This window comes from Globicephala melas, chromosome 8, assembly GCF_963455315.2.
Source record: "Globicephala melas chromosome 8, mGloMel1.2, whole genome shotgun sequence".
Classification (NCBI taxonomy): Eukaryota; Metazoa; Chordata; class Mammalia; order Artiodactyla; family Delphinidae; genus Globicephala; species Globicephala melas.
Window position 1 is genome coordinate 70,120,935 of NC_083321.1, and position 15,970 is coordinate 70,136,904.

General features: G+C 43.6%; 1 protein-coding gene across 1 annotated transcript in view; it reads left to right on the forward strand.

Moving 5' to 3' along the window:
- Nucleotides 1-14,606, forward strand: part of ENDOD1 (endonuclease domain containing 1) — a 30,726-nt gene extending 16,120 nt beyond the window's left edge. The window contains exon 2 of the mRNA XM_030883732.2: nt 10,390-14,606. Within this exon, the coding sequence (XP_030739592.2) occupies nt 10,390-11,592 (1,203 nt within the window). The 3' untranslated portion in view covers nt 11,593-14,606. The remainder of the gene's footprint in view (nt 1-10,389) is intronic.
- The last annotated feature ends 1,364 nt before the right edge of the window (nt 14,607-15,970 follow it).

Genomic DNA, 15,970 nt, shown 5'->3' on the forward strand with positions numbered 1-15,970 from the left:
AGGGAAGTCCCTCACCACCATTTTGATCATCCTTCTTGAGGACCAACTTTCCCAGGGAGAAATCCTGGAGCAGAACTAGAGGACAGTCCATTTTCTCTGGAGCCCCTCTTTTCTTGTCTGCAAATTGGAGGAAATCATATGTGCATGTGTAGGTTATTGTGGAGCTCAAGGGAGATAATTCTTTCAATGTGTCGCAATTAGCTCACTGGTATAAAGGGCAGACCCTTCCCCACTTTGTCTTTGGAGATCAGCCTGCCCAACAGGATGGTTCCCTCATGTTCCACACTCCTCAGCACTGTTCGCACTCCTGGCAGCCACTCATCAGCAGCAGGGCCCCCCTCGACCCCTGCACCTGCCAGCTGCTGACACAACGCACCCAGTCTTCTCCCCGAGCCAGACTTGCTTCTCACTGCACTTGCTTGGTCCCCTCACATCAGCAGGGCCATTAGCTGTCACCTGCAACCCTTGGCCCCGTCCCATCCGGACACCGACGAGTGCTGAAGCTTCATGTTTGTGTCCTGCAGAGCACTGCCCCTGTCCACAGCAGCTTCCTTTCCCCCCGCCCCAACCAGTGACAAATTCCCCCATTGCAAATCTGGACCAGGTGACATTGGTCCCTGAGGTGTGTGTGGATTTCGCAGCCCAGGAACCCTCAGGGACAGGGGCTTCTGTTCACTGGCCCCCTGCCCCTCCAGCCCGTCACCTTGTCATCGTCCCTGTGAGATGCTCTCAAGCCCCAAGATGCTCCCTTGTACGGAGACCTAGGTAGCCCCACCCTCCCGATGCCCCCTCTTCCTTGGATGCAGGTGGGGGGCTGGAGGACAATCTTCGCTTAAACCTGTAAGCCCTGCTTCTCCAGCTAAGGCTGTGTTCCTCTCCTGCCTTCACGTAAAAACTTCTCAAACGGAGGTCTGTCTGCAGCCTCCTCTTGCCCATATCCAGTCACTTCCACCACCTGTCTTCCTTCCTGAGCCCCCTGTGGAAATCGCCCTTTGAAGCCTCACTAATGACACTTTAATCATCAGGGCCCCCAGGCTTTGTCTCCATCCTTCCCTTTCCTCTCCGAGCAGGTGCCACACACTGATCCTCCTCTCGGAGAAGCTTTGTCCTCCCTTGACTTTCATGTGACACTAGAAGATTAATTCTCCTAGGCTCCATCAGTTTCCCAGTTGCCCCTTCATCCCCTCCCTCCCCTCCCCCCCATCCTCTAGCCTGGCTTCCCTGTGGCTTTTGGCCTCTCTTCTTCACCTAGAGGCATGGGCAGGGCTAGGAGCTTTTGATTCTGCGATGATGCTGGGCATAGGCTTGGCTCTGCCACTTATGAATTGGGTGAGCTTGTAGCTGTCACTTACCTGAGTTTTAATTTTCCCGTGTGTAAAATGGAGATGATGATAATACTTACGTGGTAGGGTTGTATGAAGAGCCAATGGGATGCAGCAGTGCAGTGTTTTCTAAATGATAGTCATTTGCAGACCTGCTTCACAAGAGTCGTCCTATACTAGCATTTACTTGAAATTTGGTCTTTGCATTGACTTTAAATCAACTCATTGGAAAATAAATTTAGTCTTATCCTAAATAATCATATCCATGAAGTCATGTGTAGGAAATGCTGGTTATATCTTTCCCAGAACACGTTAAACATAAATGCATAACTATTAAAATATCAATAGAAACATCCATTGGTTCACTTCTCATTGTCCACAAGGCACCATGGGGTTACATGCACTGCAGTGCAAGTCTTTTTTTTTTTTTTTTAAGATTTATTTATTTTTATCTATTTATTTATTTTGGCTGTGCCAGGTCTTAGTTGTGGCATGCGGGATCTTTGTTGGGGATCTTTGTTGAGGCACACGGGATTTTTTTTTTTTTTTTTTGGCCGCATTGGGTCTTCGTTGCTACATGCAGGCTTTCTCTAGTTGCGGTGAGCAGGGGCTACTCTTCATTGCGATGCTCGGGCTCTAGGCATGTGGGCTTCAGTAGTTGTGGCACACGGGCTCAGTAGTTGTGGCTCTTGGGCTTGGTTGCTCCGCGACATGTGGGATCTTCCCAGACCTGGGTTCGAATCCGTGTCCCCTGCATGGTCAGGCGGATTCTTAACTACTGTGCCACCAGGGAAGTCCCACGTGGGATCTTTTAGTTGCAGCATGCAGACTTCTTAGTTGTGGCACGTGGACTCTTAGTTGTGTCATGTGGGATCTAGTTCCCCAACCAGGGATCGAACCCAGGCCCCCTGCATTGGGAGCATGTCTTACCCACTGGACCACCAGGGAAGTCCCCTACAGTGCAAATCTTATGTGAGTCACACCACAGTGCCTGGACCCCAGAAAGCGTGTGCATCAGGTTGAGCCTTTGTAACTCCTCTGTGGCCAATCTCACCTTTGTGCCCAAGCTCCAGTTCTGTATCTCCAGCTGCTATCAAATATTTCTGCCTGTCAATGTAGTCTCCTCTAAAGATCAGCCTGTCCAGTTTCCCTCCACTGCCCCTCATTTCCGGGTGACCTTGGATCCAGCCTTGGACATCATCTTTTACCTTCCACGGACTCTCCTGCATCAGCCTTCACATCCCGACGCTCCTTCCTTCCAGAATCTCGCACATGTCCTTCCCTATCCATTCCCTCAGCTGCCTTGTGGTCCAGGCTTTCCTGGCCAGTGCCGGCAGGTGTATATCTCCCTGGAATTATACATCCCTAATGACGCTCCAGCCTCAGAAGCCATCAGGGAATGTCCCCTGTGTACAGGTCAAGTTTAGACTTGAAAGCATAGCGTTGAAAGCACACAGAAAGCAGAATGGAGCAGTAGTGCGTTAAGGTCGCTGAGGTCACACCATGTGGGTTTGCGACCTCACCCTCCCTCACCGAAAGTGTGACATCCTCACGCTACTCAACGACTGAGCCTCAGTTACATCTTCTACAAAGGAGGTCATAGGGCTCCTGTTAGGATTTAAAAAGGTATGTTCTGTAAAACACTTACCATGGTGCCTGCTACATAGAGAGCGCTCTATGAGTCGCAGTTATAATTATCCTATGATTAGTTATCTGTTATGTCAGATCATTTATAGTCTGGCCCCCGGCTATCCCTTCCAATTAAACCTTTCACTTTTCCTTACTCAGAGTCGCATTTTCACAGGCTGCTCATCTCTGCCCTCAAGCCTTTGTGTAGACGTCTCGTGAAGCCTTACTAACCTTTCTATTTTTCTAAGTTTATCAAAATCTTGCACATCCTTCTAACCCTGCCTCAGCTTTTGTTTTCTCCAAAAAGTAAGATATCTTCTCTGACCTCATTTATTGTGCCCTTCCTTCCTCTGGATCCGATTTTGCTCTTTTTCTTCATCGCGTTTATTTGGCACTTAACTTTATCTGCGTTGCACTGTTGTTTTTTCTCGGTTTCCTACTTAACTTTGTATGTATCCGTATCTTGTTTCCTTAAGTTGAGCATGAGTTTCTTGATGTGGAGGCCTATTTTGAGGCATGTGAAGCAGTGATTAAGAGCAGCAGCTGTGGGGATGGACTTCCTGAGTTCATGCCATGACATCACCACTCACTAACTGTGTGACCTTGAGTAAGCTACTTCATCTTCACGTGCCTCAGTTTCTCCACCTGTCCAAATGTGATAATAAAAGTACCTAGTTTTCATGAGTTTAGATGAGTGAATACCTAGTGCAGCCACTTACTGATTTAGTACAAGTGAAATTCTTAGAATAGGGCCTGGCATATAGTACCTGGTAAGTGTTGGTGGTGTTATTATTACCAGTCCTACTGCTTTCTCCTACAGTAGTGAGCACACATAAATATGCTTAATACATATTGTTGAATGGGTGCCTACTTTCCCTCCAGCTCTCCTTAATTTTCTATTAGTCCACTTTTCTTACATGCATATTAGCAGGAAAATTGAAAGTCTCCTTTCATTTAATTCCAAAGCAAAAAAGAAATCCCATGGGTTTAAATAGCTTTGGCTGTCTGGTTAAAGGAAACAGACCAACTCGTTGAGAGAGAGAAACAGTTTTGTTTTGTTTTGTTTTGTTTTTTGGTACTAAATTTGAAGAAGAATTTTTTTATAAGATTATTTATGGGGCAGGATGCTGGTGGCTGGGGAGCACACATTCTTCTAAAACCTACCTAGCATGCTGTGATTAGGAAAAAAATTTTCCATTAAACCCAGGAACTGTATCAGATTATATCGGCAGCCCCGGAGGACTAGGTCCACAGGGAGGTGGATTACACAGAGAGCTTTGTGCCTGTCCCTTCATCCAGCGATTCCGCTGGGAAACCAAAGAGAAAGATTAGTGGTGCTTGCAAAAGGGCAAGTGCAACCCAGAAATTGTAATCTGAAATTACATCTTACATCATAGTTGTATTTTTGTCTTTAGGGAGCAGTGTTGTCGGTAACTTACTGTAATTACTATAACCAGATCCTTAAACTATGTCTGCAGAGAGCATGGAAAAAAAACACCTGCCCTTTATGTGACAGTGTCTCAAAGAATATATTAGACTTTTAAATCAAATATTCTTATTATTTTTAGTACAGTGTTCCATACACGAATCAGGTATTTTAGTTACAGACACACTTTGCCATTCCTTCAGCAAGTGAGAGCCTACCAAGACATAATGGTTGTTTTGTAGAGTTAGGAAGCATGATGATGAGGGGGAGCTGTTATACCAATTTTATTTAGATTTTCAGATGACTCTTTAACAAATGACATTAGAACATTAGTCATCTTGAGATCAAAAGAAAGTTTTGTCGTAAGTTAAAAAACTGGTGGAAGTGGAAATCATCATGGGCATTTCTCTCAGTGGAGATCAGTTAGCAGACTATTATAAGGGCCTGGGATTTAATATGTTTTATAAATTATATGGTAAAGTGATTTCATAATGGAATATCCATTTTTTTAATGACTGTAAGTTGCAAATACAAAATCAATGGAAATAAATTTCAGTAAGACAGAAATGCCTACATGAACAGACAAGAGAATTATAGGTGATAGATAATGCAAAGGAATTGGTAAAAATAAACAAAGAAAAACCAGACAGAATCAGATTGTTTGTACGCTGGCTGATGTGATTTGGCAAAGATCTGGGAGTCCCTATATCCTATTCTTAGTGAGAGATTTCAGCCTGTAAAGTTCTTGACACATCAGTAAACGTGTTGGAAGATACTGTTCTACTTACACCAAACAGGTATCCAGTAGGTGGTCTAAATAGAAAAAAAGGAGATTTAAGTGAAGTAAGTAAATTTGGGTATGATAAATCCATAATAAGTTATACAAGGAAACAAGGCATACTTTAGGAGAAACTTTATAAACCTTAGATGGGGAAAAACCAAGTTTCTGGGCAGATGTGGAATGCCTCTCCTTCCACTACAAACACATAGAAATGTTGTATTAAAAATATTATATGTATGTATTTAAATTAAATTCATATTTCAGCAAAAAAGTAAGAAGAATTTTCAGGTGCCAGAAATATATAAGAAATCAATAGCCAAAGCTATATGTGGGAAGCCACAGGGATGGTAGGGACTAGGGCGCTAACCTGCCTGGGGACAGGAATCAAGATTACATAACCTCTTCATGACATGGGTCTGGAACTAGGCTCACCAGGTAAAGCTGGGGGCTGGCAAACTGTTGCTGCACTGGTGAACCAGGCATGAAAACTACCTGCAAGTTGTTATAGGGAGTAGCTGCCCACATCATGTCATTAGTGGAAATAGTCACCCTCCAGAAATAAGCTTAAAGCCATCATCTTTCTTTTGTATGGGTCCAAATGTGCACTGTTTTCTCCATGTGGAAACCCTGAACTGAGAAAATAACTCAGAAACTAGTCCAGAATCATTGAACTCTTTAGGGCTCTGGCAGAGGCAACTGTGAAAGCAATCCTATTAGATTTGTTTTTGTTTTCATTTTTGCCTTTTTTTTTTTCAACAAAACATCATGGACCTCTTATGAAGACAAGCTTATGAGCAAAAACTGCTAAGCACTTAAGTATACATACCACCTTGAAGTCAACCAATAGAAGCAACAAAATAAACTGAAAAACCAAATAAAATAAACAGATCTTAAAGGGACTTTAAGAATGTCTAAACTATTGAAAGATAAAAAAGAATTCCTCAAGAGAGGAAAAATAAATAAAAAAGGAGACTATGAAATAGAACCAAATAGAAATGCTAGAAAAGAAAATAAGATTCATTGAAATGAAAAACAAAAACACCTCAACAAAGTAGGCAGTAAACTAAACATAGCTAAAGAGAGATTTAGTGAATTGGAAGATAGATCTAGGGACTCACCTGGAATGCAATATACAAAGTTAGTGAGGTATAAAGTATGAAAAAGAACATAAATCACAAAAAAGGATAGAAGGAGAGGCTTTGATGTAATTGGATCCTCAAAGGAGAGAATAGAGGGTTCATTGAAGATCAATATGTGGTCTCATAAAACCTTCTTTGGTATTTTTGTCAGAGATTTAAGACTGTATTAGGCAAGCCTTGGGAAGTTTCTCTATTATTTATTTTATGTTTTAATTTTGACTGGTAGCATCCATACTAATTTATATACATTATATACATTAGTGTATTGAACTATGGCCAGACAAGACAAGCCTAGAATGCCTGACACAGTCTTCCTCCGTGAACTTTTGCTGTGTTTACTGTTCTCTGTTACAGCTGCTGACGTAGAGAAAAACAGCAAGTAGCCAAGTGAGGTGCTAACAGGAACAGTGCTTCTGGGGGAACCAGCCAGCTGACCAGTCTCTAAGGGTAGTAGTACTCTGGAAACTACTCTGGCCAGTTGCCTGCTGCCTGTGCTGCCACATTTCTTAGACTGTGAAGCTAGAGGCTCAGCTTCCATGTGCTCTGGGCAAAGGCAGAAAGGAAGCATGAGGGCCAGCCTGTACATGTTCCCTTTTACCGTCTCCTTTCCACTCTCTCTCCATTCTGGGGACTGCAATTCCAGGGGCTCACACATCAGCTTATCTCCCTGCAACCTTAAGGAACTTCATTTATTCTGTGACACAGAGAGAAAAGGAGACTTCAGTGGTTATTTTTTACTCTCTGGTGGAGAAAACTGGTACAGCAGTGTTCTTTAAGATGGGTGAAAATATGGCTTAGTAATAAAGAACATGTACCTTAGGAATAAAAAGACTGACCTCCGTTCAGATCCTGTCCTGCTAATTATTGGATATCTTCTGAAAAGTTACATCATCTTTCCGTGTTTTAGTTTCCCCGTTTGTAGAATCAGCTAAAAAATACCTTCTGTAGAATGTTATATTGAAAGCATTTACTTGGCAGTTAAAAAAAAATTAGTTCTTGACCTCCTGTTATATCACTATGTAGGTACAGAATTCAGGCATTCTGTCTTGATTTCAAACACTATAGTCTACCTTGTCATCAAACCATAGGGCCAAATTTGGGCTTCATAAGAATACAGTGACCATGGATACGGGGTTCTGAAGAAAGCAAGGGGAAGGGGAGGGAAGATGTGCTCTCTTCTGCCGGCACATCCAGAGCATATTGTTTAGTTTCTGCTTTGCCTAGGGAGGCCCAGGGCAGGGAGGTGCACAGGGCCCGTTGTGGAATTGGGCCCTGGCCTTCCTAACCACTTCAGTTCATACTGGCCCATTTCCCGTGTACCTGCGAACTGTGGGCAGAAAAGGCTTAACCACGGCAGCCCCTTGAACTCAAGTGGCACGAGAAGATGCAGAAGCAACCAGCTCAGTCTCCTCTGACCTTGGCAGCTGGGAGACTGTGCTCTGAAGTTTGGGAGTAAATCAACCCACAGTCCTGGTTTCTGCCTAAGAGCAGGATATTGTGTTGTCTCTTACACACACACACACACACACACACACACACACACACACACGAGTCTCTCTCTCTTTCTTTTTGTCTTCCCCCTGTCTTTTTTCCCTCCCCTTTTCTCTTCCTGCCTGACTCTCTTTTGTTCCTTCCCCTTGCTCATCCAAGAATCTCTCTTTTCTCGTGTTCCAGCCTGGCTTCTGTCCTTGTAGGCATTATTTCATCCCTGGGTGGCTCTCGGGCAGAAGGCGAACCACTGTGTTGACCTGTGCTCTGTCACACAGCTACCAATGAAAAAACCAGCTCCAGACTTCCGCTAGATGGGATAAAGCAGCTACCCCAGGCTAAATGCAGACACAGTTCCCTAGTAACCATGGAGAAGCATGCATCCTAAAATTCCTGACCTTCCACCCAAGACTCCATAATCTTGGCTCTGCCATATCTCGATCTCATGATTCAGGAATGAAGTTGATCTTTCCATGGGGTGTATCTTTCAGCTATAGAAGAGCAGCGGCAGCCGCTCTGCAAAATGAATGTGCTTCTTATTTCTGTCCTGTGAGGATGTGGTAGGAGTGGAGACCGTCCAGGAGCGTTTCTACTTCTAAGACTAGGGGAAGGGACAGAACAACCTTGAAGGGTGAGGCTCTGGCTTACTTCATCATTAGACTTCAGTGAATATTCCTGCTTTTATACCAACTTGCTCATCTGTTGCCCTGCTAACCCTACACAGACATGCATGAGCATGCCTACCTTTGCCACTGCAGAGCTGGAGAAATGCAGAGTTGGTTGCCCTCCCGACAGGAGGTGCAACGATCACATGACCTGGACTCCCTTAGGTTTAGAGACAGGTTTAGCGAGTCTAAACCTAGGGAATCAATTAGTAAGAATTTACTTATTTTAATTAGTTTCTTTTTTGTTCTTTTTCCTTTTGAAAATAACATATAAATAATTTGTGGGTTGATGTGGGTAGGAGAGGTACAGGGAGAGAAACAAGAAAATAGGGGGAAAAAAAAGTATCACTTTCACCCTCAGGAGTCAAACAACCATTGTGGACATCTTCATGTGTTTCCTTCCAAAGTTTTTTCATGCCTATTTTTAGAATTAAAAAAATTGTTATCATTTAATTTTATAATCTGCCTTTTCCTTTCAACAGTATAGCATATATTTCCCCATTATTACAAGTGCTTTTTAATGGCTTTGAGATATTTCTTTAATGGATATAACACCATTTATTTAACTGTTCCCAGTTTCTGAAAATGTAGGTTGATTCAACTTCCTGCTATTATAGATACTGCTGTGATGACCATCTCGGATGAACAAGAGTGCCTTGAGATTCTAGTAGGTGTCAGTCCTTGACTGCGTCCTATATACAGGGTCCCTGGTGTCAAGGAATTTACAGTCTAGTTTGGGAGCAGAAAATAGAGTTCTAGGTTAATCCTGAGCTCCTTCCTTTCATCTTTTCAGATTGGCAAAGTGAAAGTATGTATTATACTGCTGAATTTAAAAAGAAAAGAAAAACAAACCAGAACCAAGAGGGATGTATATATTGATCATTATTGATATATAACACATAGCTAGATTGGCCTGGACAGAAAATGCATTAATGATAGCAAATATTATGAGGAGATGAAATTCAAAGAGAACTTGGTCTAATTTTAGCTTGGCCTGGGAAGTATCTAATAACTGACAATAATCTATACATTTTCCCCTGTTTGATTTATTTATTTATTTTTAAAATTTATTTATTTTAAATTTATTTATTTTTGGCTGCATTGGGTCTTTGTTGCTGCGTGCGGGCTTTCGCTAGTCGGGGCGGGCGGGGGCTACTCTTTATTGCGGTACATGGGCTTCTCATTGCAGTGGCTTCTCTTGTTCCAGAGCACAGGCTTTAGGTGTGCAGGCTCAGTAGTTGTGGCTCACGGGCTCTAGTGCGCAGTCTCAGTAGTTATGGCGCACGGGCTTAGCTGCTCCGCAGCATGTGGGATCTTTCCGGACCAAGGCTTGAACCTGTGTCCCCTGCATTGGCAGGCAGATTCTTAACAACTGCGCCACCAGGGAAGCCCCCCCACCACCACCGCATTTGATTTAAATGCTCTGATTAGAGTTGAATGCTTTTCGTATATCTCAAAGTATGTAAATTTCATTTAAGAATATGTTCTTTAAATTGCAGCTAACATTGGTGGTTGACTATCTGAATTACAGTTATGATTTTTATGGGCCTGCTGAGATTTACTTTTCCCCTTGTTTTCATTTTTAAAATCGATTTGAATCTCATGGAAAAATATTCCCCAAAAGGGCTATGAAATTTATAAAACCACGGCAGACTGAAAACCAATGTCCTGATGGTGTATTTGTGAGTGTGTGATGGGGTATTACTGCAGGGCAGGAGTGGAGTGTACACAGAGAGTGAAATAGGAAACTGCCCATTTGAGAGATATTTTCAGACACCAGGATCGTGGGATATTAGAATGAAGTGTGTGTACCCTTCCAAACCTAAGCCTTGCAAGTGTTGGTGTGATAGGAACTTTGCTCGCGTCTTGGCAGAATGATCCAAGGACACCCTGTCTGCTATGAACAGGGACGCATCTCAACCTCTCTTTCTTCTTTCAGATTGATGACCCCAACAGCAGCCTTGAGGAGGTGATGGACGAGGCTGATGCCATCAGCTCTGTGAACAATCTGGGAAGCAAGCAAGCCTTGCATGCAGATTACCTGGGTTCTGAATACCAGGCAGGACAGCTGTACCCGTTCTCCCTCAGCAGTGACCCCGACACGGCCACGTTCACTCTCACAAATGCAGCTCCAATGACCCCATCCTTCCAGAAACGGTGGTACGTGAATCTCAACAGCCTAATGGACCGGGCCCTGAGCCCACAGTGTGGCGATGGGGAAGAGCTCTACATCATCGCAGGTGCCGTGCCTTCAGACCTCAAGGTCAAAGACAAAGTGACCATCCCGGAGTTTGTTTGGCTGGCAGCCTGTTGTGCTGTCCCTGGAGGAGGGTGGGCCATGGGCTTTGTCAAGCACACCGGGGACCGGGAGGTCATAGAAGATGTGATGGTGAAAGAACTTGAGAAACTGCTTCCATTCACGCCTCAGCTGTTCCAGAACAACTGTGGGGAAAGTGAACAAGACACAGAGAAGATGAAAAAAATCCTGGAAATGGTCAACCAAGTCCAGGATGAGGAGCGAAGGGTAGACTCTGAAGGGGACTCTGGGACCCTCTCCAGCACGAGGAGTACCAGCTCCACTCTGCTGCCTCCAGAGGCATCTGGGGAAAGGAGTAGCCTTTTGAGAAAACTCTTGGGCTTCGCTGCCACCCCATTCATCAAGCTTTGCCAATTAATTTATTTCCTTGCAGTCAGAATCCTGAAGTACCTTGTGTATTTCCTGTGGTATGTCACCAAACAGGTGACTTGTGGTCTAGAAAGTTGTCTTTACCGCCTGGGGTCAGCCACCGTCTCCTACTTCTTGACCATTGGGGAGGAGCTGGCCAGCATTCCCTGGAAGGTACTCAAAGTCATGGTCAGGATCACCAGGGCCATTCTCCGGATCCTTTGTTGCCTGCTGAAGGTTGTTTGCCGTATCGTGGGCATCCCTGTCCGAGTCCTTGTGGACGTGGCCACTTTTCCTGTGTACACCATAGGCGCAGTTCCAATTGTGTGCAGGGACATTGCAATGGGCCTTGGTGGCATCATCTCTCTGTTCTTTGACACTGCTTTTGGCACCATGGGTGGCCTATTTCAGGTCATTTTTACTGTCGGCAAGCAGATTGGCTACAAGATTACTTTTGACAATCCTGGGGAATTATAGAAAAAAAAAAAAAAACTGAGTGCCCAGTCACAGTGAATTTGATTTGTTTTTTTAATAGAGAAAGCTGGAATATTTTGCCTATATAATGGGTTTCTGTTCACTGTCAATTATTGTAATATTTTGGCCTTTGGTGGGGGGTGTCTGCCTGTTTTTGCAAAGGAAGATGATACAATTTTGACTTCACCCAAGAGAAGTGTTCAAGGTGAGATTATGTGTAGGTCACCTGCTGTGATGTGGGTGAACTTCTAAGCCATCACCTTCAGTTATTCACTCTGATACAGGTGACCATGTGAGAGACTCAGGTGTTCATCTGTGATAATTAAAAATTACAGGAAAGGAGGACAACTTTAAACCAAAGGCTTTCCAAGAAAAGTAGAAAGGAGTCTTGTTCCTCCTATTAATCTCTGAGACTTAAGGCAAAACTGATATAAATATTCCTGGCCAATTTGTTATCATTTTGCATCTTTTTCTCCCCAACTCAGCTGACCTGGTGAGGTAAAGACATGCTTCCCTGTTGAAATAACTTTCTTAGGACATAGAATCTGCTATATCTCTTAGCTTTCCATGGCTCCCAAGGACCTGTAAGGTTGTTTTGTTTTTTTCCTTCAAAGTTGAATTTCACTGCACTTTTTCTTTTAGGTAATGATAAGCATTTTATGGCAAACGTGGCATAACAAATTCTGAATGCAAGGACTGAGGTTGTTTGCCCCTTGAATGCTTCAGTACAGCCCTCCCAGGTAAAGAAAAAGGGAGTACATAGGTCAGACCCCTGCTCTGAGTAGGTGCTGTAGGTCCGAGGATATCCTTAGCCAAGCTTGGATTAACTTGACATATATTAAATCTCTGGCTGAGAAGACAGAGCTCAAAGACCTACATGTTAAGCTAATATGAAAATTCATATTCTGCAACATACTAGATCATTCTTTCTTACACTTCAAACAAGTACCCAATACCAAAAGTAGAAAGTAGGAAAACACTCTGACTTCTGTCCTTAAATGATTGCTTTGGTATAAAGGTATAAAAAAGAGCCCCCGACTAAAAACTCTTCTGGCCATCTCGGAAAAAAAAAATCCATATACATATATATAAGTTTACATATGGATAACCTTGATTCAGAATCATTATCTCAGGAAATTATTTTTTAGTGTGTTTGAGGCTAGAAAACGTATCTCTCCCATTAATTCAAGTTCTATGTGAGAGCTAATCCCCAATTTTTTGATTAAGCACTTGTCATTTTAAATCTTGCACTGAAAATGATTGACGGGAAGAAACTGAAGCTCCCAGACTTTGCTCTGCCTTCCACAGCTGAGATGGAATCACCTGGATTTTTCTGAGTTTTCTAAAGAATTGCTGTGGGGTATAATAGAAAAGGACCAAGGGTAAACTACTGATTTGGGGATTGCAGGCCACCATGCATCTGAAAGTTTGATGCAGAAACTTGGGGTCCAGAAAGGCAACAAGGAGAGAAGGGTGGGTCAACCATTTGCATCAAGTCGGTGGACAAGAAATGTGAGTGCAGTGAGAGTTACATTTTGTAGAAAAATAATTGAATTGGACCCAGAGTGGAAGAGCAGCCAGCAAGCTGCCATCCTGATCAGTTTGTGATGCAAGGTAAGGTAGTATGACACCAGACTGCGAACGTGTCGTAGGGAGCTATGCACCAGATTGCCTAAGACTCTGAAGCAGTATTTTACCAACACTTCTGTTAGCATAAAAATCTCTAGTCGGAGTTTCCTTCGTTTTAGCAGCATGAAAGTACACGAGGAGCAAGGGTTTGCCTTGGTACTGATGGGTCAGGAACCCTGCTGGATGAAAGAAAGGGAATTTCAGAAGGGACCAGCGAGATGGTCTGAGCAAAGCCTCATTTGATGAGGAAGCTGAGGCCTGATGCTAGCTGATGGCGTATCAGGAGCCAAGGTCTTCTGCATATGTCCCATCACACCTGGTATGTCAGATCTGTGGTCCAGCTGCCTGCCTGGGCCAGGGCAGAGTTTTCTCCATCATCCGTCAAACAGACTAGGCTCTGATGGATCAAATGGATTTGGTCTATATGATGAAACAGCTAGCCATCCATGCATAACGTCATGCTTACTGCCTCCCATGGACTCGATATACCCTCAGAGTACTTATTTGCATACTGAAAGACCCAAAGAGGGCATCCGTGGTAGCTTGAGTCCCTTGGCACCATGGAAGGAGCAAGGTATTTGAACTGCTGCTTGAGAACCATTTGAAAATGTCTTCCTTTTCAGTTCCAGTTGTTTAGCGTCTTATTTATTTATTATGGTGTGGCCTTTTTTGAAATCTGGAAAGGAAAATATATCCCTGAGTTTAGGTGGCTGAGACCCTTTGCTCTGGACCACTGGTATTGGCTGTGCCTCTGGTTCACTGGCTCCAGCAGGTGGCTGGACTGCTGGACTGTTCCCAGTGATCTACTTTGGGCTTTGGGGTGGGAGTTTGGGTTGATGAGCCCCATCTCTGGCTTGAAGATTTTTCTGTGGCTCCTTTATATTCTCAGGCCTTTGGGGACGTCAGCCAACTCTTCATCACTATGGAGCTGATTTTCTAGTCTGGATCAGACATGTCTTTGGACACTTTTCTTTTCAATTGTGCCTTTTGAGTGTTTGCTTCTCAGCATCAGCACTTGCCCCTAAATGCAGACGACGGTGTCAGGAGAAGGAACTAGAGTGAATCCCTGGTCATTCGTTCAGTCATTCATCCATCAAACGTGTATTTGGACAGCAAAGTTGCAGAGGTCGACGATACATGGACCCCATGTTTGAGGAGTTCACACATCTAGTGGTGAGGACATGGTGCAGCTGATCCATGTACCACATCATGGGAAGCCTGCAATGGTACTAACAGCATGAACCTGAAGCACAGCAGGAAAGACCACGAAACCGTGGACACTGGGGAATCCTTTACAGAGGGTGTGACAAAAGTCAATTTGACATTTTAAAGCTATGTACAATGCTGTGCACCTTACAATGCTCAATAAAGTAATTGTTGACCATGCATCAACCATTCTGGAAGATATCTAAAGGGGGAGAATCCTGATGGCTGTAATGAGGTTTGGGGGTTATCTGTGATTTTAATTTTTTTCCCATTTTCTTCTTGATCAACATTAACTCAAGCTGTTTCCACTCCCATCTGGATTTTTTTTTAAATTTTGAATCATATGTGAGAAAACAGAGAAGGTTAGATCAGTGAAACAAGCCCTAGAACTTCTTTTCCATGTTGTTTCTCTGAAAAACTATCTGGAACATGAAATATTTGAAGCACCCGGGGCTTCTTGCTTCACTGACTCTGAATCACATAGCAAGTTATAGAAACACTCTGATTTGTTTATTCATTAGGAAACACCCCCCCCCCCCCCCGCCCCGCCAGTGTGAGAAATGACAAGCAGTCTCTGGAGGGAGGTGGTCCTCTCTGTGGCCTTTATTAGGGCACCCAACCTTGGGGTGGAGGTGGCAGGAATTCTTGGCTGCCTTCCCAGTGTGGGCAGGGTCTTATGTGTGATTCTGTGTCTTGTTCAGCATTTCACCTAAACTCATCACAGTACGAGCTTTTCAAAATGTTACACTATGAACCATATAGTGTGGACTCCTTGACCTTTATAAATGGGTTCTCAAGACAGAATTCTCATTGTCTCTTTCTGTTGTTATTTGCTCCCAGATTATGGCTTGATTTCTAATAATTACACTCCAAACCTATTGCTTTTAAGCTTAAATTTCAACAAAGAAAGCACTCATGACCACTTGTCTTCATTGATTGTATGCAGTGACTAGGAATTCACAGAGAGATGCTCTCAGGAGGGGATCAAGGTCACTCCTGGAGGCCGTGTTGCCTAATGGTTAAGAGCGCAGGCTCTGGAGTCCAAATGACTTAGGCTTGAATCCTGGCTTCCCTGCTCAACAACCATGTGATATTGGGCAAGTTACCACCCAAAGCTTTAGCTTCCTTGTCTATGCAATGGGGCTAATTATTAGTACCTACCTCAGAGAGTTGTTATGAAAATTCAATGAGTTAATGAAGATAAAACATTTATCCCCATGCCTGTCACATGGCGAGTGCCCAGTAAATGTTAACTGTTGTCGATATAGCTATTGGTCATAATATCCATACACCTTGGATGAAATGATGAAGTTGCGTTAGACCTCAGGATGTTTCTAGATCAGAGCTGGAAGGGTTAAAGTACGGTCTGGGAGTTGAGGTTATGAATGCAAATGAAGGAATCCAGAGCCTCAGTGGTGTCAAGATACCTGAAGAGACAGGTGACAGCTGGACCTAGAGTCTAGAGAAAGGAGATTCTGAGAACAGGAACTCTGCATGTTTTTTAGCACCTATTCAGGAAGGGAGGCATGAACATTTCTGGTCTGTC